The 23,427-nt window shown below is 36.7% G+C and overlaps 3 protein-coding genes across 10 annotated transcripts; all 3 read right to left on the reverse strand.

Moving 5' to 3' along the window:
* Positions 1–4,861: 4,861 nt before the first annotated feature.
* Positions 4,862–9,902, reverse strand: LOC113308266. Its single transcript, XM_026556752.1, has 2 exons — positions 8,614–9,902; positions 4,862–6,663 (listed from the first exon to the last, which is right to left on the reverse strand). The coding sequence occupies exon 1, from the start codon at positions 9,544–9,546 to the stop codon at positions 8,644–8,646; it is 903 nt and encodes a 300-aa protein (XP_026412537.1). The 5' UTR covers positions 9,547–9,902; the 3' UTR covers positions 4,862–6,663; positions 8,614–8,643.
* Positions 5,361–5,855, reverse strand: LOC113311484. Its single transcript, XM_026560317.1, has one exon. The coding sequence runs from the start codon at positions 5,853–5,855 to the stop codon at positions 5,361–5,363; it is 495 nt and encodes a 164-aa protein (XP_026416102.1).
* A 4,706-nt stretch (positions 9,903–14,608) lies between the features above and the next one.
* LOC113309009 lies at positions 14,609–22,741 on the reverse strand. 8 transcript variants are annotated; one of them, XR_003340264.1, is made up of 4 exons: positions 20,397–22,741; positions 20,065–20,308; positions 17,116–19,630; positions 14,609–15,185 (listed from the first exon to the last, which is right to left on the reverse strand). XR_003340264.1 is itself a non-coding variant. In XM_026557444.1 (3 exons), exons 1-2 carry the CDS (start codon positions 22,163–22,165, stop codon positions 20,274–20,276), a joined length of 738 nt encoding a protein of 245 aa, XP_026413229.1. In that variant the 5' UTR covers positions 22,166–22,741; the 3' UTR covers positions 16,083–19,630; positions 20,065–20,273. The 8 variants fall into 8 exon arrangements, 1 of the variants encoding a protein (XP_026413229.1); XR_003340263.1 differs by having other exon boundaries at positions 17,050–19,630; XR_003340261.1 differs by having other exon boundaries at positions 15,507–19,630.
* Between the last annotated feature and the right edge of the window lie 686 nt (positions 22,742–23,427).

Consider the following 23,427-nt stretch of genomic DNA (forward strand, 5'->3'; position numbering starts at 1 on the left):
AACTCAGCAGTCAGCACCCATCTAATTGAGTCAGGCGACTTAATTTACGAGTTTAATTGTATAACCATAATGCCATATTGGCAGGTCACAGAAAACATACAACATTGTATAACCATAATGCCATATTGGCAGATCACAGAAAACATACAACATAAAAAAGATACAGAGAAAAAACAAGCTGGGGTTTAACCAACGTGATAAGAAGAATAGGCAATAACTCATTTAGTGCAAGTTTGAAGAGTCAGACTCACACTTGTAAGCTCAAAGTTTGGCCTCAACAAAACTGTTATCATGACTTTCTGCATGAGACAGTTCACTCTGATATTTGATGGCCCATTCGTTGCATTGAACTCGGAAGCTGATTATTTTTTCTCGGTAGGTATAGACGTTTCTTCTCATGAGGTAGGTTTCCTTCGTACACTCTAGGAAAATGTTGTTGGAATTAATTCAAACACCAATCCAGTCAATCTAGTTTTTAGGATATTTCTCATGAGGTAGGTTTCCCTCATATACTCTAGGAAAATGTTCGTTGGAATTAATTCAAATACCAATCCGGTCAATCTAGTTTTTAGGATATTTGAAATTTGAAAAATCTAGGATTTTAGTTATTTGAGATATTTTTGATTTTATTTTTTATGTTATCCTAGTCTCCAGGAAGTTTAAAATTTAGTTGATTTGGTTTTGCAATTCTAAAGTTTAGGAGTTATATTTTAAGTACGATTAATTAGATTTGTTTTAGGGTTTTACCTATGTAGCCTATAAAAGGCCGGTCACAAGTCAGTGAATAATATATATATATATATGAAGAATGATTTAAGTATTTTTGTTTCACAAGTTTCCTCCTAAACTTTATGTTCAGTTCTTAAAAATCCTACATTTGGCATCGAGACCCAGACGATCCTGTAGAGATGGCAACTAATGGCACGCTTCCGCAACCACACATTCCTATTTTCAAAGGTGATAATTTCAAATTCTGGTCTATTAAGTTGAGAACAATTTTTATTTCTCATGATTTATGGGAATTAGTAGAAAATGGTTATGATGAAGTGAATCCAAATGAAAGGCTCATTGCAGCACAAAGGAATGAGTATAGAGAAAATGTGAAGAAAGATGCAAAAGCTTTGATCATTCATACAAGAGGGTTTGGATGATTCAATTTTTTCAAATATTTCTAACTGCAAAACATAAAAAGAAGCAAGGAAAATATTGTTAAAAACATAATTTGTGAAAACCCAATAATTAAAGCCCAAATAATCATCTACACTAAGTAAAGCCCTATACTAGAATCTTCTAGGCCTTCTTTACATCAAGTATTATCTAGAGAATTCTTTTCTCTAGAATTTTCTTGTAATATCTAAGTTGAGAGTGTAAAGAAGAGTCTAGATAGAACTATCTAGAGAAGTAAGTAGTTGGTCATGAAGCCTATAAATAGGCATATGATGGATTCATTTGGGATCATCCAACAACAATCAAAAACTCAAGTGAGTAAACAAGAGTTAGAGTGAGAGCTAGAGTTTAGAGTAAGAGCCAAAGTGCCTCTTTGTAAACAACTACTGTAAGCCAAAGTTGCTACACAAGCCTCTTGTAATATTTTCATTTTCATATTAATATAAGCCTCACCTTTCAATTAACCAACCTCTCTTCCTAAATTCATTTCCATAAACCCATCACATTTCCGCATTGCGCCAACAAATTTGGTATCAGAGCAAACCTAACCCAGTAATCCTAAAACTCTACCCATGGCAATTAACCAAAGTATTCAAGATTTCAATTATGCCCAAAGTCTAATTCCAATTTTTGATGGTGAGAGTTATGATTATTGAAGTTTACAAATGAAGACATTATTCATTTCACAAGACCTATGGGATTTTGTAGAAGAAGGTTATAAAGTACCAGAGTCAGCAGAAACTCTGTCATCATGGACGGACGCACAAAAAAAGGAGTATAAGGAAAATAAGAAGAAAGATGCTAAAGCACTACTGTTTCTACAACAGGGCGTAAGCAAAGCTATTTTTCCTCGAATTTCGGTGGCGAAAACTTCAAAGGAGGCCTGGAATATTCTCAAAGTAGCATTCCAAGGATCAGAAAAGGTAATCTCCATTAAACTACAAAATTTATGGCGAGATTTTGATAATTTACTTATGAAAGAAAATGAAACTATCCAGAACTTCTTCTCAAGAGTTACTGGCATAGTAAATCAAATCAGTAGTTATGGAGATACCATTGAAAATAAAAGAGTGGTAGAAAAGATATTAAGAAGCTTACCATTCAAATTTGATCATATCGTCGCTGCCATTGAAGAATCAAAAAATTTATCAACTCTCTCGGTACATGAATTAATGGGTTCACTCGAGGCGCACGAGAAAAGAATAAATAGGTTCACGGAGCAACCATTGGAGCAGGCATTTCAATCAAAAATAAATTTCAGTGAGAAGAAAAATACAGAAGCCAGAAAAGAAAGCTCCAGAGGGGATCGTCATCCAACTCGCAGTACGAGAAAGGGTCGACGTCAACTCAAGGACCCAGAAATTTCTACCGCGGACGTGGAAAAGGAAAAGGAGGTTATAGAAACAACAATCAAAGGTACGGAAAAAATAACTCCTAAAATTTCCGATGCAATGTTTGAAAAAAGTTTGGACATATAACTGAAGATTGCAAGTATAAGTGCACCAAGTGTGATAAATTAAATCACATGGAGAAAGATTGTTGGCTAAATGAAGCAAACTATTCTGAGAAAAAAAATTCTCAAAATCAAGTATTCTATTCCTGCCTCACCTCGCAACAAGAATCGCAAGGTATATGGTACGTCGACAGCGGATGCAGCAGCCATATGACAGGAAACAAAGAATATTTCGTAAATTGGAGGAACAAGAGATTCCGCCAGTCAAACTTGGAGATGGAAAGTTCCAGAATGTTGAAGGAAGAGGAGTCATATCCGTACGTACAAGGTCAGGTAAAACTCGATACATATTTGATGTTCTTTATGTTCCTGGCCTAGCTCAAAATTTATTAAGTGTTGGACAACTTATAAGTAAGGGGTACTCACTACATTTCGAAGACGGAGAATGCACAATTTATGATAAAATTAACAAGATCATATTGATGAATGCAAGTTATGGCATTTGAGGTACGGGCATCTCAACTATAGATCCTTGAAGGTTCTAAAATCAAAGAACATTGTAATTGGTCTTCCAAATATCAGCGGTGGAGATAAAATATGTGAAGATTGTATTCTTGGAAAGTTTCATAGATTTCCATTTACAAATAAATCGTGGAGAGCAAGAAGGCCCACATGAATTAATCAGATAAGACTGAATTGGGCTTAGAAGTGGTTTTGAAATTGAGTTTTTTCAAAGCAGTAATAGCTTCAGACTGTGATAATCCACATGAATTAATCAGATAAGAAACTATAAATTGAGAATCAGAATCAGGAGAAGTAAGCTTACTTTTATCACTAGTAGTAGTAACACTAGAGAAGGAAGAGAAAGTAACCCTAGAATTTGAAATTACATCAACATTTTGATTTTGTATTCTGAAGAGAAAATACTTAGCTGCTAATGTTGAAGAAGAAGAATCTCCTTTGATGACCGCCCTATTCAGTGTTCCACCTAATTTACACCACACCGATCTAAACATTTCGACTTCACCCCAGAATGAGGTATGAAAATTTTAAACATTACTTGTAGGTTCCATGTGATCCAATAGAACCAAAGGACTATATGTTCCATCCCACCTAATTATTTAGGGGAGGCGTTTGATATCGATTAAGCCCGTTGTCTCCGGGTTCCAGCAGAAAATTTTCGTTTCTTAAAGCTCCTGCTATATCCTTGTAGGAGAAAAATGAGGATAAGATCTAAAAGGGCAGATAGAAACTCTCTTTATCTTTGATACAATGAATTTGTCATTTGTGTACGTTCTAATATTATTGTACGTAATGGCATCTAGATCCAATTTCGAAGAATGAACTCGCTTCCTTCCTAGAAAAAAATATTAAATTCGAAGGGAACCGTCTTTCTCCGGAAGAAGAATTTTGCTTCTATGGTTTGGTGTTCGGCTCCGCAACCCAAGGCTCGTCGCATCTATGTTGGTGTTTTGTTAATTAATCTCTCCATGCGCGTGCTATAGAAAATCGTGTGCTTTCTATGAATCTCATGTGACCCTAGCTATTGACACAGTAAAAACTGACAACATCATTTTTACTGTCGGACCAAAGTGATGTTTGTGTTTCTTAAACAGTCCGAACCTAGATCTTCAGTAAGTAAAGGCGTAAATCCATCATCATTCATTGATTCTGTAAGCCTCAGATGGGTGCTAAGTGCTAATTGCTTATCTTAATTTTTCTTGCGAGATTAGCAAAAATGTGTATCTCAAGACTAGTCACGTATTGGTGTGACTTTTGAGATGGTCTATAAAATAAGTTGCCATATATAACTTTGAAAATCATGCAATCTTTTGTTTATAAAATGATGATTGCTTGAAGCCATCAGCCATGAACTTTCCAACAATTTGCGATGTCTATGATTAATTTATACCTGATTAGATGATTGATTGAAAATTTTAATTTCATGCTAACATATTTTATATTTATTTCAGTATTATATTTTATATTTATTTCAGTATTATATTTAATCCTTTACAGGAGAAAAACCACAAGCAATCACGTGCTTACGTGACCACATTTTTTTGCCAGCTACACGCCAATCACGGACAACAAACATGCTTTTCTATTCTTTAGATAAGTGCCTAGCCATTTAGTGTTAACACAGGACCAGACGACTTGACACACCCAACATATCTTAATACACAGAACCCATATATGCTTCTGTTCTCTCTGTCAAGGCATACCATGCCTGTAAGCATACATCCTTTGATTTCGCAATCGGAATTCATGAATCGTATGCAGCACTTATGATAAACATGGCAATAATGAAGATTCAAACAACTATACTATGATGACATATATTCTTCCTGCTGTTCATAAGTAAGAAGGTGACACAGTTTTTGCTTTGTAATTAATAAAAAATGCATAAACAAAATGGGATTATGTACGCTGTAAACATGTGAATTCAGATAATCTACGTACCAGTACTGCGCATTCATCTCATAAAAATCATTCAGTTCTGAAGAAGCTGTTGGTAATTTACTGACCATGGAATATCTTCATGAGTTCAGGAACTTCTTGCTCATACTTTATAACAAATTTCTCCAAAAAAGAATTGTCTACCATACCAGTTATATATATCAACAACTCCTTCAGTTCTGTAGTAGCTCTTGGTAATTCAACTGACCTTGGAATACCTTCATTAGTTGAGGAATTTCTTGGTCAAACTTTTTCACAAACATCTCCAAAAAAGACTCATCTACATTCTTGAAAGTACACCTAGAGAAATGCTTTCTTCAATCAGTCTTGAAAGTAGAATCCTGATAATTGAACGCCTTGGGATAATCCTCTCCTTCAAACTACAAGTAAACACTCTTGGGTTTTCGGCAACACTCAGTGACTCGTGTCCCATTTCATTCACAAGGAAATTCATAACTGCCATAATCTTCTTCTCCGAGACCGTCATACAATTAGGATCTTTCCTAAATGCTGTTTGAATTTGAACCTCAGACCAACCCCATCTCTTGTAAATATCCATTTTTTTCCTCCAACTGGCTTCGCTCATTGATGACAATCCATGTATAGCTTTAAGAAATGTAATTTTGGAAGGATCAAAACCCATTTCTGTAACCTTGTCTACAATCTCTTTAAATCTATCGGCATCTTGCGCATAAGCTCTTGGTTGTTGGATTAGATAGGTAGTTATTCTATTTTGAGGGACACCTTGATTTCTCAAAAGCTCTAGGTTGGCCATCAATCTTTTAACATGTTTCGAACTGAGAATCCAATAACTAAGCATTGTGATGACGTTTTCATCAGAATGAACAATGTTCTTAAGGATATCAAAGGAAGGGATTATTACTCTATCAAAACTGTACATCAGGATCGTTGGGTAAACTGAGATGAAGTTGGCAAGGTCAACTCCAGAAAGCCCTTTAGAATTGAAAAAAATCAAATTTGGGCTTGAGGGTTTTGTGAGGGTCAGATGAGAGGATGAATGGATAGTTATTGATTAGTTTAGAAATGTGAAGTTCGGTGGATCCGTAAGTTCTAAGTAAACTTAAGACGGAATCGGGATTAGAAGTGGTTTTGAAATCGAGTTTTTCAGAAGCAGTAATAGCTTGATTTTCAAATAAGAAACAACAAATGAAGAAGAAGAATTACTATTATCACTAGTAGTAGAGAAGGAAGGGAAGATGGAAGTAACCCTAGATTTATAAATTACAACATTTGGATTTTGAAATGTAAACAGAAAATACTTAGCTGCTAATGACGAAGAAGATTCTCCATTGATGAGCTGCCATTTCAGTGTTGCCCCTGATTTGCACAACGAAGTTCGAAACATTGCGAGGGAAAGTATTGAGATTGGTTTGGAGCAGCAGACAATGGAAGAAGAACGAAGCAAGTGAAGAGGAGATATTTCCACCCCATGGTCGGATCGACAGGGGTACGTCGGAGTTAAATACCCGGCAGATCCAATGGTTATTTATTTTTTTGCCGGCTGGAAACACAAACGATTTCCACTTCAATTTTCACCGAAAGGGAATCCAACGGTCAGAACTCTGCGTTATAGGGAAGGGTAGAAGTGTGAAAATCATGAATCAATGAATTGTCAATTTTTGTGTAATTTAAACAAAATATATTATGGAGATTTTCAATTTTTCATCTTCTTGTTTTCAATCCAAATCTGGAAATAGGTAATATGAATGTACCAGCTGAAACTAAAATGACTAGCATCATCGGCAACAAACATAACCTTACGACTCTCTGATCAAGAAACACTCAGCCAGACTCGACGAGTCCCTCAACGAGATTACACACAGTAGATTACATAGTTCTATAGTAGCGTGGATACCTGGGAGCTGTTAGTGCTTCATCTCCGAGACACGCATTTTTTTCGCTCACTAGTTTCTCCAGAACTCAAACTTCCAATCTTTAGTGGTTCTAGTCGTAAATGAGGAAAGACCCACACTCCCAAATGCAACAGAATCCAGGATTTCACACCCTCCAGATTCGGCAAAACTCCAATATTCTTAACAAAACCTCACAATCAGTCTAGGTTCATATATCCGAGACTTACATTGGTTCAGTAATTTAATAAAACTTCCAAGAATCCTTCTGACAGTAAATTCCCAAATCAAACTAGTAAAGGTTAATTCAAGATACTCAAACAAACTAGAACGGTAAAACAGACAATACGGTAATGACACTTGTGCAGCTGTGCTTGGACTGCCTTAGCAGCACTTGCAGCGGTCTGTCATGAAGACACCCAGTTTTCCTAGCAGCAATGACAATTACGTTGATGCTGCAGGAGGTGTCTAACTGATTGCCAATAGCTAGTTGCAGCAGTATAGCTTCAGTGGTTGCTGGACATGGACTATATTAGTGAAATAAATATCAAGACAAGGCATACAAGAAATGTTTTCGTAAAGCTTTCATTTACCCCATCTTCTATCCTATCATGTGGAACAATACACAGGACAGGACCCGTAATTTCTCTTCCTAAGTGAGGAAAGACCTAACTCACTCAAAATGCAACAGCATTCGTACCAAAACCTCTATTCTATGCCCTCTAGATTCGGCAAACTACAATTTTGTTAACAAAATCTCACAATCAATCCACAATGAGGTCTCTGTGATCGATGAGTACTCTAAAGATTTACTAAGAAAGACTAAATTGTTGATTCTCTGTTCTTATATTCGAGACTTAAATTGGTTTTTTCTATTGGTTTTGATCCATTGAATTCAATATAATACCACCCGGTTCCCGAGAGCATACATACAAATTGGATTCCTTCATTGTGTGATACAAAATGAACTTGACCTTAACAGAGTTGGCGCGCCAGATTTTCTAAATAAAACTAACAAGCATCCTTCTGACCGTAAGTTTCAACACGAACCTAGAAAATATTAACTCAAGATACTCAAACAAACTAGAAAAGTAAAACAGACAATATGATAGTCAGACTTGTGCTTTGTGTGCCTTAGCAGCCATGCAGCAGCCTGCCCATGAAGGCACGCAGTTTTCCTAGCAGCAATGATGATTATGTTGATGCTGCAGGAGGTGGAACTCTGACTGACTGATAATAGCTAGTCGTTGTACCATAGCCTATTGAGCAATGCGATTAGGCCATTCAGTGGTTACCGGACTGTAGAAATAAGTATCAAAACAAAGCATGCAACGAAATCTTTTCGTAAGGCTTTCATTTACCCCATTTTCTATCCTAACATGTTGAAACAATACAGAGAACCCGCATATGATTCCTTTCTCTCTATCGAGGCATACCCTGCCTGAAGTATACATCAAATGGTTTCACACTTGAACAATCATAAATCCTACACAGCAATTGTAGATAAACATGGCAATAATGAAGATTCAAACAACTAAACCATGATGACATATATTCGGCATGCTGTTCATACACAATTTTTACTTTGTAAATAACAGAACATGCATAAACCAAAAGGGACTATGTACACTGTAAAACTATGAAATCAGATAATCTACGTACCGGTACTGCGCATTCATCTCAACCATTCCTTCAGTTCTGTAGTAGCTCTTGGTAATTCAACAGACCTTGGAATACCTTCATTAGTCCAGGAACTTCTTGCTCATACTTCTTCACAAATTTTTCCAGAAAAGACTTGTCTATCATTGTTGAAATTGTGTTTATAGGAATTTTTTCTTTGATCACACCTCTGGAGACTAAAACCTTGATAACAGAACACCTTGGGATAATCCTCGCCTTCAAGCTACAATTAACAATTATTGGGTATTCCGCAATACTCAAAGACTCGTAACCCATTTCATTCACAAGAAAATTCATAACCTCCATAATCTTTTTCTCTGATGCCGTCATACAATAAGGATTTTTCCTAAATGCTGTTTGAATGTGATCCTCAGACCAATCCCATCTCTTGTAAACATCCATCTTATTTTTCCAATTGGCTTCGTTCATCGATGCCAATCCGATTATTCCCCTGAGAAATGCGGTTTGTAAATGATTAAAACCCATGTCTTTAACCTTGTCTACAATCTCTCTAAAACTATTGGCATCTCCAGTAAATTTTCTAGGTTGGTTGATTAGATAGTTAGAAATATTAGTTTGAGGGACACCTTGATTTCTCAAAAGCTCTATGTTGACCATCAATTTTTTAACTTGGTTTGTACAGAGAATCCAAGAATTTCGTTTAATCAATTTAATGACGTTTTGGTCAGACTGAACAATGCTCTTAAGGATATCGAAAGAAGGGCTTATCACTTTACTGAAACTGGACATCAGAATCGCCGGGCCAATTGAGAAGAAGTTAACAAGGTCAGGTGTAAAAAGCCCTTTGGATTTGAAAAAATCTAATTTTGGTTTAAGGGTTTTATGAGGATCAGATGAGAGGATGGATGGATAGTAATTGATTAATTTAGAAATGTCGGGGTTCAGTAAATCCATATGTTTTAAGTAGGGTTAATACTGAATCTGGTTTCGTTTTGGTTTTGAAATTGATTTTTTTAGAAGCAATAATAGCTTCAGATTGTGATAATCCACACGAATTAATGAGATAAGAAACCACAAATGAAGAAGAATCGGAAGTAGTATTACTAGCAGTGGTAGTAGAGAAGGAAGAGAAGAAGATTGAAGTAACCCTAGTTTCTGTAAAGTGAGAATACTTAACCGCTGTTGGTGCTGATAATAATGTTGAAGAAGAAGATTCTCCATTGATGACCCCCCTCTTCAGAGTTGCACCTAATCTATACCACACTGACAGTGATCGAAACATTTGTGCTTCGCCACAGAATGAAAATGAAGAAAAAAAGAGAGTTTTGAGACTGGTGACTCTCCAGTGTAGCTGGCAAAACAGCCAAAACTCGCGGATAAATCCGATCCGGCCCGTGAAAACCCGTATCCGGCTTGGCTGGTTGTCTTAACAAGCCGGGTTAGGGTTGGAGAAATGCCGGTTTGTGTGAGAACGGATAAACCCGTCCCGTAAATCCGCGGATATAACCCGTATACCCGCAGTTCCATTTATGCCGCGTGTCCCTATCAATTTTTATACGTGTCTGAGTCTGAGGCTCTGAGCATAAATAAAACATAAAAGAAAAAGACCTAACAGCGTTATCTTCTCTGAATCTCTGCTTTCTACAGTTCTACTTCTTTCTTCTTCTCCGTCCGCAGCGGCAGTTCACTGATTAGTTGAATGTTGAAATCGATCTTGAAAGACTTGACTTGAATCTTCACAATCACCGAACTCCTGGGTAAGTGTGATTTCTAATTGATTTTAATCTTCAAAAAACGAGTCTTCTTCTCCATCTTAACTTTTGTAGATAGTGATTCGATTAGTTTGAGTTTTTTCAGATTTTGGAATTGGGGTTTTGTTAATAATCTCTGCTAATTCTTCATCTTGTTATGGAAGATTCAGAGTTGAGGACAGGTAATCTTCTAATCCTATCTTCTTTATTTCTTCCGTGTACTGTGTTTATGTAATTCATGTCATGTCTGATAATTTCTCTAGATTGGTTATGTTTCAAACTTTCACTGCTCAATCAATGTCCAAAGTTGATGATTGAGTCATTTTGCAAGTCAATTGTTGATGTTAGTCCATGAACCATGATAGTAGATAGTAGTAACAATCTGATGGCTTTTGTTTTCTTTTCTTGTCCAAGTTATTTTCCCTTATTGGTTTGAATTCTTTGAGTGTTTTTTTATTTAACCATGATAGTAACTAGTAAGTAATGTACTGATTTTTGTGTCTTTGACCTATTCTTTGTGGCTCCATCCAGATTCTAAGATGTCAAGTGTACAAGAACAAACTCATTATAGCGATATTATGAGTAGTGACGGTGAGGATGATGATGTTGAGATGGTAGATCCTTTGGATGGCTCTACAACTATTGATTGTGCACCTGCACCAGTTTCAGGTGAAAAGGAACATAAACTTAGATCTGATGTTTGGGAATATTTTGATCTCATTAAATATAAAGATGGATCAAAGAAGGGAGTGTGCAAGGCTTGTAAAGTGAGATATAAATATGATAGCCAGAAAGGTGGAACCTCATCTATGAAAAGGCATAAGTGTCGTGAGCGTCATTCTCAGGACATAGGGAAAATGATTTTATCTGCAAAGAATGGCCAGTTGTCTTCCCGCGTACGCAAAATTGATCAGATGAAGTTTCGGGTTCTTATTTCAGAATTACTCATTGCAAGAAATGTCTCATTGGCTTTGGTGGAGTGGAAAGAATTTAGGGACATATGTGCTTATCTAAATGAGGATGCTAAACCAATATCAAGGAATACTGGGAAAGCCGATATTGTCAAAAAAACATAATGCACAAAAAGAAGTTATTCGAAACATATTGAAACTTGCTCCAGGTACGATTCAAAATTTCAAATCCTGCTGACCCACACCATATATTTTGTGTTTATACTTTTATGTATGTGTAATTGATTATGATAAGATGTGATGATATGTATGTGTAATCTTTACAGGTAGGATGTGTCTAACATCATACATGTGGACCTCTATTACGACTACAAGGTATATAAGCTTAACTGTCCACTTTCTTGATCAAAATTGGGAATTAAAGAAGTATCTACTGAATTTTTGTGAACTCCCACCACCTCATACAGGTGAAGCACTTACTTGAGTGTTCAGATCTTTTATTTTATGTGCATGTGATATTTTACTTCAGTCTTGAGATCTTCCACCACCTCATACATGTGAACTGAAGTACTTAATTGGGACTGGGAGTTTAACTTTTGTGTTCCACTACCTCATACAGGTGAAAACCTTTCTACCAAGCTATTTGCAATGATAGAAGATTGGGGAATTGAAGAAAAAGTATCCAACATCACCTTGGATAATGCTGCAAATAACGGAGCTTGTGCTAGAATTATGCAGAGTAGACTTGTTGCGAAGAAGATCCTGTTTAACAAGGGAAAATACTTTCATGTGCGTTGTTGTGCTCACATCTTAGATCTTATTATAAAAGATGGACTTGTGAAGATTGATCCAGTTGTGCTTAAGTTAAGAAAGTCAGTGAAGTCGCTTAAAAAGTCCCAAGTAAGAAAACAAAAACTCTTGGACATTGTTGATACTTTAGGAATGTCTGCAGTAAGAAGGGGTGTTCGTCAAGATGTTAAGACAAGGTGGATTTCCACTTTTATTTTGTTATACAGTTAAAGAATGGTATTATTGTTTATAATATACTCATTGAATGTTTGTTACTTTTTTTTATACAGATGGAATTCAACTTATCTTATGTTAGACAGTTGTCTTGTGTATAGAAGTGTTTTCGCTCACTTGAAGGAGGTGGATTCAGACTATAAAGACTGCCCAACTGACGAAGAATGGGATCAAATTGAAGTGGTCACAAAGTTTCTCAAGACTTTTTATGATCTCACAACTTTGTTTTCTGGTAGTAAGTATCCTACCTCCAATCTATATTTTGAAGGAGTTTGTCAACTTCAGGTGTTATTAAAAAAAGAAAGCACAAATGAAATTGAATTCATTAGGGACATGGTGAAAGAGATGCAAGAAAATTTTAACAGTTATTGGGAGAACTTAAGTCCTATATTGGCTATGGCACTTGTGTTAGATCCTAGATTGAAACTGAAGTATCTAAACTTTGCTTATTCCAAGTTGTATCATGATGTAAGACAATTAGAAAGTAAAGTTGCTGATGTGCTTGAAGATATGAAAAAACTTTATAATGAGTATTACACCTTGTCAAGAGCTTCTGGTAGTGGAACTCAGAATTTTGGCATTCAAACTGGTGCAAATTCTGCCCATCAAGGAAGTGAGTGGATCCAGGTAATTTTAAAGCTTACTTATGTCAGTACATGTGGTCTTGTATTATTGTGTGTTTTAACCAAACAAAGTGCGTTTATGAAGTTATATTATATGTCCTCATAGAAGATAACTGGTCCTTGCTCTCACTTATTACTTGTTTCATGCAGGAATATGCTGCAGCACAGGAAAGTGGTGGTGATCTGCAATCTGACTTGTCAGAGTTGGATCAATATCTTAGCGAGAAATATGGATTTGTTAATCAACCGCTCGATATCCTAATGTATTGGAAAGCCCAGGAACAACGATTTCCAGTACTTTCAAGAATGGCAGGGGATATTTTGTCAATTCCTATTTCAACCGTCGCTTCGGAATCTGCATTCAGCATTGGTGGAAGGGCAATTGATCGGTTTCGCAGTTCTTTATTACCTGAAAATGCTGAGGCATTGATAACAACTCGTGATTGGAAACATGGATTTGGTAAGTGTGCCTAAGTGGCGCCGTGTAATTCAGTAATACTTCATTTAGTTGAATGTGTAAATTTCATATATAACTTTGATTGTTTTTATCCATGTAGGAAAAGAAGATATGGATGAAGACAATGGGATTATTGGAGAAGATGTATTAGGATTTGAACTTGGTGCAGTGGAGGATAGGACAGAGGAGAATGGGGAAGTAAGTTCTTATGCGTCTAATTAGTATGCGTACTTCTTCAATATAAAGCGGGGTAATTATGCAAATTCCATGTTTTTTACTTGAATATTTTCTTTTGTTTGATTTATTTTTGCTTGAAATTACAAATTCATATTGAATAGTTGGAGCTACTCAAAGATAGACATGGAAAATGAGAAATTTTTTGGACAGACAATTATCGCAGTGTCTCCAAATTTTGTATAAAAAAGATGTTGGAGATGTTTTTTTGAACAGTTATCACTTTTTTTTATTAACCACAATATACATTTTGTGCAGGAAGTGGTTATTAATATCTTTATTGTTGCACTTGGTGATACAAAGTACAAACAATGGTATTACTACGGTTTCGAAGGTTTTTTTTCTTTTTTGAAGATATCATGAACATGAACTGATGAGTACTAAACTACAATGATTAGTATATTGTGTATCCGTGACTCTGTGAGTCTGTATTCCTCTCATGATGCAAAACTAGTGTCAAATTATTGTTAAGTTTTGCAATTTTCTTAATCCTTTCATTAAGTTTTTAAATTTCGGTGCGACACCGAGTCACTGACTGTTGAATCTGTAATCTGTTGATTGAATTGAATGGAAATGTCAAATAAATTAGATGAATGTTAGGTTGCAGAGAAGGAGTTTTTGATTGCCTGAATGTGGTCGGAAATAATCCAGAAATCAGAGGAAACTCTATCAATTCGTTCGTTGACTAAGCAGAAACCAGCTAACCCGTGAACCCGCAGGTTTAACCCGTTACGGGTGCGAGTTAATGAAATGACCACCCGTGAAGAATATCAACCCACGGGTTTTAACCCGTGTTAACCCAAACCCGTGTAACAAGCCATCCCCGCCCGCCCGTTTGCCGGCTCTACTCCAGTGGAAATGAAATGGGGAAGAAAAGGCATAACTTAATTTGACATTTTTACCCCAGGGTTTTCTAACAATAGATTGAGTTGGTAAATTTACCAAATTTGACATTTTTACCGTGCAACCGAAGGGCCATACCCATATCCATATGCTCGTAAAAGACTCGACTTTCAATTTCCGGCTTGCTATGCTCAACTGATCTCGGATTAAACATTCCGTCTCAACTCAAAAAATAAAAAGCAGTCTTAAAAGTGAGGCGACCAACCAATCTCTCAAAATGCAACAAAATCAGAACCATCTTTTAATGCACCAAACATGTTTGTCGTTATCATTTTTATTGTACAACCTACCAACACCAGCTTTTACAAATACGGGGAATGGTCCTGTCTAATCATCATCCTCCTCGGCAATATGCTTTACAAGCTCCTGCTCCAGTTGGTGCCTCTCCCTCCTATTTTCTGCACTTTGCTTTTTCTTCTTATGTGAATTTGGAGGAACCGCAGTGTGCAGTGTGCACACAGCCTCATTATGCATGTTGAGGCAGAAGGGAATCCTCAAGTTGAAAGCAGCTTGAGGTTCATTTGTGGAGTAAACATCCCCAGTCCCTTTGATACCATCCAGCCATTTGCATGGTCCAAAGTTGCATTCAAATGGCACCATCTCAGATTGGGTTGGCTACAAAGTTCTCAGCATCCGCCACAGGGTTTGGCAAGTCCAACCTCAGCTTGTGAGCAACATTCCTATGAACAGCCTGAAAACCAGAACAAGATTGGAAGATCCTAAAAATAATGTGTAACATTTAATGTGATGTTTTCCTACTTGACTAGTAAAACGGCTAACACGGAAAATAACTCAGCAGTCAGCACCCATCTAATTGAGTCAGGTGACTTAATCTTACAAGTTCAATTGTATAACCATAATACCGTATTGGCAGGTCACAGAAAACATACACAAATACAAAATAAAAAAAAAGATACGGAGAAAAAACAAAAAACAAGCTGGGGTTTAACCAACGTGGTCAGAAGAATAGGCAAACAACCCATTTGGTGCAAGTTTGAAGAGTCAGACTCACATTTGTAAGCTCAATGTATGGCCTCAAAACTGTTACCATGTCTTTCTGCATAAGACAGTTCTCTCTGGTATTTCTCCCAGTAGCAATGGAACTATGATGACCCATCCGTTGCGTTGAACTCGGAAGCTGATTTTTTTTTTTCTCGGTAGGTATATACACCATAGAAGTAGAACCACTCTTTTCATGAGGTAGGTTTCCTTCATACCCTCTAGGAACATGTTATCTCAATGGGTCTTTAAAAAAAGTTATATGGTGGAGATCTGTACAATTTTCAATTTTTCATCTTCTTATTTTCAATCAAATTCTGGAATTAGGTAACATAATACTGGCAGAGACAAAATTAAATGGCTTTATAATTAAAATGACTAGCATCATCGTCAACAAATCAAGAACTCACTAATTCCTTCAAACAGTACATACATAACCTTAGACTCATCCCTCTGATCAAGAACACTCGGCCAGACTCGACCGAACAACGAGGCTACGCACAATAGATTACATAATACTATAGTAGCCTGGATACCTGGGAGCTGCTAGTGCTTCATCTCTGTGACACATGTTTTTTTCTTCTCTCAGTTTCACCAAAATTCAAACTTCCAATCTTTATCGGCAGCAAAAAACCCAACTATCTCTTCATATATGAGGAAAGACCTGTCTCTTCATATATGAGGAAAGACCTGAACTCTCCAAATGCAACAGAATCCAGGATTTTACTCTCTAACTGCAGAAAAACCTCTATCCCACACCCTCTAGATTCGGGAAAACTCTCAAATTCTTAACAGAATGTCACAATCAGTCCACAATGGGGTTTTCTGTGATCTATAAGCACTCCCAGGATTTACTAAGAAAGAATATTTTTAAGTTCTTATATCCGAGACCAGGAAAGTTAAATTCAAGATGCTAAAAAAAACTAGACAGTAAAACAGACAATATGATAATTAGACTTGGGCATCAGTGCTTTGACAGCCTTAGCAGCTCTTGCAGCAGCCTGTCCATCAAGACACCCCGTTCTGCTAGCAGCAATGGCAATTATGTGAATGCTGCAGGAAGTGGAACTCTGACTAATTGATAATAGCTAGTCGCAGTTTGATAGTTTTTTGGGCAAAATGAATAGACCATTCGATGGTTACCGGACTATAGACTGCTAATGAAATAAAATATCAAAATAAAGCACACAACAAATCTTCTCGTAAAACTTTCATATACCCCATTTTCTGTCCTACCATTTTGAAATAGTACATAGATCCCATATGTGCTTCCTCTCTCTCTATCAAGGCACACCATACATCCTTTGGTTTCACAGTTGAAATTCATAAATCTTATGCAGCAATTATAGATAAACATGGCAATAATGCAGATTCAAACACCTACACCAGGATGACATATATTCTTCTTGCTGTTCATACATAAGAGGTGATGCGATTCATGCTATGTAAAGTCAAAAACATGGGGATGCAATTTTTGCTTTGTAAATTCAAAAACATGCATAAACCAAAAGGGACTATATGCACGGTAAAAATGTGAATTCAGATAATAGGCGTACCAGTACTGCGCATTCATCTCATAAAAATCAATCAGTTCTGAAGTAGCTGATGGCAATTCAACTGACCTTTGAATATCTTCATTAGTCCGGGAACTTGTTGTTCATACTTGAATACAAACTTCTCCAGAAATGCCTCGTCTACCATTGTTGAAAGTGCACGTAATGGAATCAGTTCCTTAATCAGACCCTTGGAGACTAGAATCTTGATAACAGAACACCTTGGGATAATCCTCCACTTCAAGCTACAATCAATAACTAATGGGCATTCAGCAGCACTTGATGAATCATAACCCATTTCGTTGACAAGGAAACTCATAACTGCCATAATCTTTTTCTCAGAAGCCATCATACAACGAGGATTCCTCCTAAATGCTAATGATCTTCAGACCAACCCCATCTCTTGTAAACATCCATCTTATTTCTCCAATTGACTTCAGCCATTGATGCCAGTCCATGTATAGCTACAAGAAATGCAGTATTTAATGGATTAAAACCCATTTGTTTAGTCTTTTCTACAATCTTTCTAAATCTATTGGCATCTCCAGCAAAAACTCTAGGTTGCTTGATCAGATAAACAGATATTTTAGTTTGAGGGACACCTTGATTTCTCAAAAGCTCTAGATTGAGCATCAATCTTCTAACATGGCTTGCACTGAGAATCCAATAATTTCGTTTAATAATTTTAATGACGTTTTGGTCAGACTGAACAATGCTCATAAGGATATCAAAAGAAGGTACTATTCCATTATCAAAGCTCTGCTTGAGGATCATTGGGTGTTTTAAGATGAAGTTGGCAAGGTCAAGTTCATAAATCCCTTTGGATTTGAAAAAATAGAATCTGGGTTTGAGTGTTTTATCTGGTTTTGATGAGAGGATGGCTGGGTATCTAGGGATTAGTTTAGAAATGTGGAGTTCAGTGAATCCGTATGCTTTCAGTAATGTTAAGACTGAATCTGGTTTGGTTGTGGTTTTGAAATTGAGTTTTTCAGAGGTAGAAATTGCTTCAGATTCAGACAATCCACATGAATTAATCAGATAAAAACCACAAATGAAGAATCAGAATCAGAAGAAGTAAGATCACTATTATTACTAGTGGTAGAGAAGGAAGAAAAGAAGATTGAAGTAACCCTAGTTTCTGTGAAGTGAGAATACTTAGCTGCTTTTGGTGCTAATAATAATGTTGAAGAAGAAGAAGAATCTCCATTGATGACCGCCCTCTTCAGATTTGCACCTAATTTACACCAAACTGATCGAAACATTTGAGCTTCACCCCGGAATGAAAATGAATGAAAGAAAAGGAGCGTTGAGACTGGTTTTCAGTTTTCACTAGAAATAGATGGGGGAAGAAAAGGGAAATCAATAAATAAATTAAAAAAAAAAAAGAAAAACTAGAAATGGATGGGGGAGGAAAAGAAAAGGGAAAGCCAAAACCTAAAATAAAATATTACTGTACATCTGTGGAATTCCGAGCCTGATATTTTTACCGCATGCTTTTTACCAACAGGTTGTGGTCCCAGTCTGGTGAATTTACCGTGCAACCATAAGACTATATCCACATTTGTATATGGTAAACACTTCAATGGTTAGGATCGTTGTTTATCACTTATATAAATCATTTACCTATATGCATCGTTGTTTATCACTTTAAAATTGCTACAGATTTTTCATTTGGTAAAATTTATGGTTATCAGTTTATGTTTATAGACTTCATAAATTGAAAAATGATTATATACTCCCTCTGTCCCACTATTAAGTAACCTAGTTTAAGTTTACACAATTTTTAAAGCAAGTAAGAGAAAAAGTATTTTTAAGCATTTTTTATAATTATACCATTTATGGATAATTAATAGTGAAATTTTAAAATGATTTATCTATTCGCAAACTTAGTATTATTGAAAAACATTTTAAAACACGTATAAACACGACTATCAAATTATGCATATTTCTTATAATCAATTAAAAGGATAATTTTAGAAATATCTCCTTATTTAGTGATGTAGGTCACTTATTAGTGGGACGGAGGGAGTATCATTTTTATTTTATTTTAAAACCCACCAAGACCTGTTTTTCCGGATATGGTACCGTCTCGGTAACAAGTTGACAAAAGCAGACCGGTGAGAATTAGAACTCATCCCACCCTCCGCGGCAAATATGTTTTGCAAGCCCCTGCAACTGCTCCTGTTGGTGTGTTTCCCTCCTATTTTCTGCACTTTCCGTTTCCCTTTTTATGTCAATTTGGAGGGAATCGCAGTGAGCGCACAGAAGGCATTCCTCGAGTTGAAAGCAGCTTGAGGTTCATTTGTGGAGTAAACATCCCCAGTCCCAGCCAATTGCACGGTCCAAAGTTGCATAAATGGCACCATCTCGGATTGCCTTGGCTACAACGTTCTCAACATCCGCCACAGGATTTGGTGAGATAAAACCTCAGTTCATAAGAAAGAGATGCTTATACTGCGAAGCCCTGTCCTGATGACATTATATCGCAACCTCACAATCAAATTGAGAGTCCTGCTGAGCTGAAAGTACTTGCAAACCTATCTGCAACATTCCTTAACAACTCCAAATCACCTGTACGAACAGCCTGAAAACCAAAAGAAAATTTGAAGATCTCTTGACAAAAGTCTTAACACAATGCATAACATTTAATGTGATTTTTTCCTAGTTGACTAGTTAAAGGGCTCACATGGAACAATAACTCGGCAGTCAGCAGCCATCTAATTGAGTCAAGTGGCTTATTTTTATAAGTTCAAATGTATAACTATATTGGAAGGTCACAGATAGCATACATATATACAAAATAGAAAAGCTACAGAGAAAAAAAAAACGACAAAAAGCAAGCTGGCGTTAGACCAGCAGTCAGCAGCCAAGTGAGTTAATTTTACAAGGTACAAATGTATAACCATTATTGGCAGGTCACGGAAAGCATACATATATACAAAACAGAAAGATACAGAGGAAAAAACGACAAAAAGCAAGCTGGCGTTTAACCGACGTGAGCAGAAGAATAGGCAATACCTCATTTAGTGCAAGTTTGAAGAGTCGGACTCACTTTTGCAAGCTCAAATTATGGCCTCAAAACTGTTTCATGCATTCCTGCATGAAGACAGTTCTCTCTGGAATTTCCCCCAATAGCAATTGAATTTCCCCCAAGGGTTCCAACTGGAGCTTTACAAGAAGCTTTCAGGAGGTTCTCTTTCGCATTAGTGTGCTCCAACTGAACAGTCCTAATCTTTCCCAAGGAAAAAAGGTATCGACCGCACTGCATAAAGAGAGTACAGTTAAATAACCTGACAACAAGTGCCTCACTAAACAAATCATTATTATACAATAACTTACAAGCATATTACCTAAGCTTCCTTTAATCATTCATAACAACACCAACCTCCTCAGAACCGGCATATGCTTTCCACATGTCAGTTACATTGATACACATCGCACATAGGGTAAATAAATAACTTACCTGACTCGATTTATGTTTTATACTACAATACCTAGTACACAAAAACCATGAAATAGATAAAGCCCCTCTTTGGTGCATGTGCATCAAAGTTATCTAAATAATTCAACACCAGATCATTTTTAAATTAAACTACAAACTTTGGCAAACACCAGTTAGTCAAATTCAGAAACACCAGTTAGGCACTTTCACAAAAACATTCATGAATAGAGGAAACACATAAAATCTTCCCAACCCAACTTAGATCCTATTAAAACGAAGCGAATTCAAGTTAACAAAAGAAAAATTACTCAAGATACTCAAACAAACTAAACCAGTAAAACAGACAATATGACGACAAGACTTGTGCTTTGTCTGCTTTGGCAACTCTAGCAACAGCCTGTCCACGAAGACGCGCAGTTCTCCGAGCAGCAATGACAAATATGTTGATGCTGCAGGAGGTGGAGAGGGCTGATTGCAAATAGCTTAGTCGCAGTACAATAGCTTATTAAGCGAAGGCCATTTTGCCAGACCATACACTGATAATGAAATAAAAATCATAACTGAGCATACAGCGGAACTTTGTGAAGCTTTCGTTCATCCCATTTTCTATCCTACCATGTACCCACAAAATACACAGAACCATTATATGCTTCCTTTATCTCTACTGAGAAATACCCAGCCCAAATTTGATACCCTTTAGTTTCACAATCTAAATTGATGAACCCTAGATAGCAGTTGTAGATAAACATGGCAGTAAGTAAGATTCAAACAACTACACCATGATAAGAGATATTCTTCATGCAGACATAAGAGGTCTTGCAATTTTTACTTTGGAAATAACAAAGCACGCATAAAGCAGAAGGGACTATGTATGCTGTAAATATGTCAATTCGGATAGTGTACAATACCGGTACTGCACATTCATCTCGTAAAAATCTTTCAGTTCTGAAGTAGCTGATGGCAATTCAACTGACCTTTAAATAACTTCATCAGTCCGGGAACTTGTTGCTCATACTTTAATACAAACTTCTCCAGAAATGCCTCATCTATCATTGCTGAAACTGCACTTAATGGAATCAGTTCCTTAATCAGACCCTTGGAGACTAGAATCTTAGTAACAGAACACCTTGGGATAATCCTCCCTTTCAAGCTACGATCAAAAATTAATGGGGATTCAGCAGCACTTGATGAATCATAACCCATTTCATTCACAAGGAAACTCATAATTGCCATAATCTTTTTCTCAGAAGCCATCATACAACGAGGATTCCTTCTAAATGCTGCTTGAATTTGAGCCTCAGACCAACCCCATCTCTTGTAAACATCCATCTTATTTTTCCAATTGACTTCAGTCATTGATGCCAGTGCATGGATAGCTACAAGAAATGTCGTATATAAGGGATTAAAACCCATTTCTTTAGTCTTTTCTACAATCTTTCTAAATTTATCGGCATCTTGAGTAAAAACTCTAGAATGCCAGATCAGATAATTAGTTATTTTAGTTTCAGGGACGCCTTGATTTCTCAAAAGCTCTATATTGACCATCACATTTTCGACCCCGCATGTACTGAGAATCCAAGAATTACGCTTAATCATTTTAATGACGTTTTCATCAGAGTCTAAAATGCCCTTAAGGGTATCGAAAGAAGGGATTATTACTTTACTGAAACTGTTCATCAGGATCCTCGGGCCAATTGAGAAGAAATCAGCCAGGTCAGTTCCATAAAGCCCTTTGGATTTGAAAAAATCTAATTTTGGTTTTAGGGTATTATGAGGATCAGATGAGAGAATGGACGGATGCTTAGTGATTATCTTAGAAATGTGGAGTTCAGTGAATCCGTATGCTTTCAGTAATGTTAAGACTGAATCTGGTTTGGTTGTGGTTTTGAAATTGAGTTTTTCAGAGGTAGAAATTGCTTCAGATTCAGACAATCCACATGAATTAATCAGATAAGAAACCACAAATGAAGAATCAGAATCAGAAGAAGTAAGATCACCATTATTACTAGTATCAGTACAGAAGGAAGAGAAGAAGATTGAAGTAATCCTAGTTTATGTAAGGTGAGAATACTTAGCTGCTGTTGGTGCTAATGAAGAAGAAGAAGATTCTCCATAGATGATGGCAGGCGTCCTCTTCAGATTTGCACCTAATTTATACCAAACTGATCGAAACATTTCAGCTTCTCCCCGGTAACAAAAAAAAAAGAGAGAGAGAGAGAGCTTTGAGACTGGTTTTCAGTAGAAATGGATGGGGGAAGAAAAAGTGAAGCAAAAACCTAAAAGATTAGGTCATCTATAAATCCGAGCCCAATATTCTTACCCCGTGGTTTTTTCTACCAATAGGTTGTGGTCATTCTGGTAAATTTACCAAATTTGACTTTTTTACCATGCAATCGAAGGACCGTAATCCACATTTTTATCTTTTGACAGGCTCATGAATTTTCTTTGCAGAAAAATAAAAAACACTTCAATTTCCAGCTTACTATGCATCCACCATGTTTATCACTTTGATTTTCGCTTAAAAGCTATACAGAAGTCGACGAGTCCCTCAACAAGATCTCTTATCAACGAGACCACACATACTCTCTCACGAAACAATATGACCTAAACTTTTGCAAGCTCCTGCTGCTGCTCCTGTTGGTGTGTCCCCCTCCTATTTTCTGCACTTTCCTTTTCCTTCTTATGTGTATTTGGAGGAACCGCAGTGCGCGCATGTTGAGGCAGAAGGAGTTCCTCGAGTTGAAAGCTTCTTGGAGTAAATATCCCCAGTCTGCTTCCATACCATCCACCCATTTGCATGGTCCAAAGTTGCATTGATGACACCATCTCGGATTGCCTTGGTTACAATGTTCCCAGCATCCGCCACAGGTTTCGGCGAGTCCAACCTCAGTTTGTGAGCAACATCAACAAGCGAAATGTGAGAATAAGAAAGACATGCT

The sequence above is a fragment of the Papaver somniferum genome, chromosome 9, assembly GCF_003573695.1.
Source record: "Papaver somniferum cultivar HN1 chromosome 9, ASM357369v1, whole genome shotgun sequence".
NCBI classification, from domain to species: Eukaryota; Viridiplantae; Streptophyta; class Magnoliopsida; order Ranunculales; family Papaveraceae; genus Papaver; species Papaver somniferum.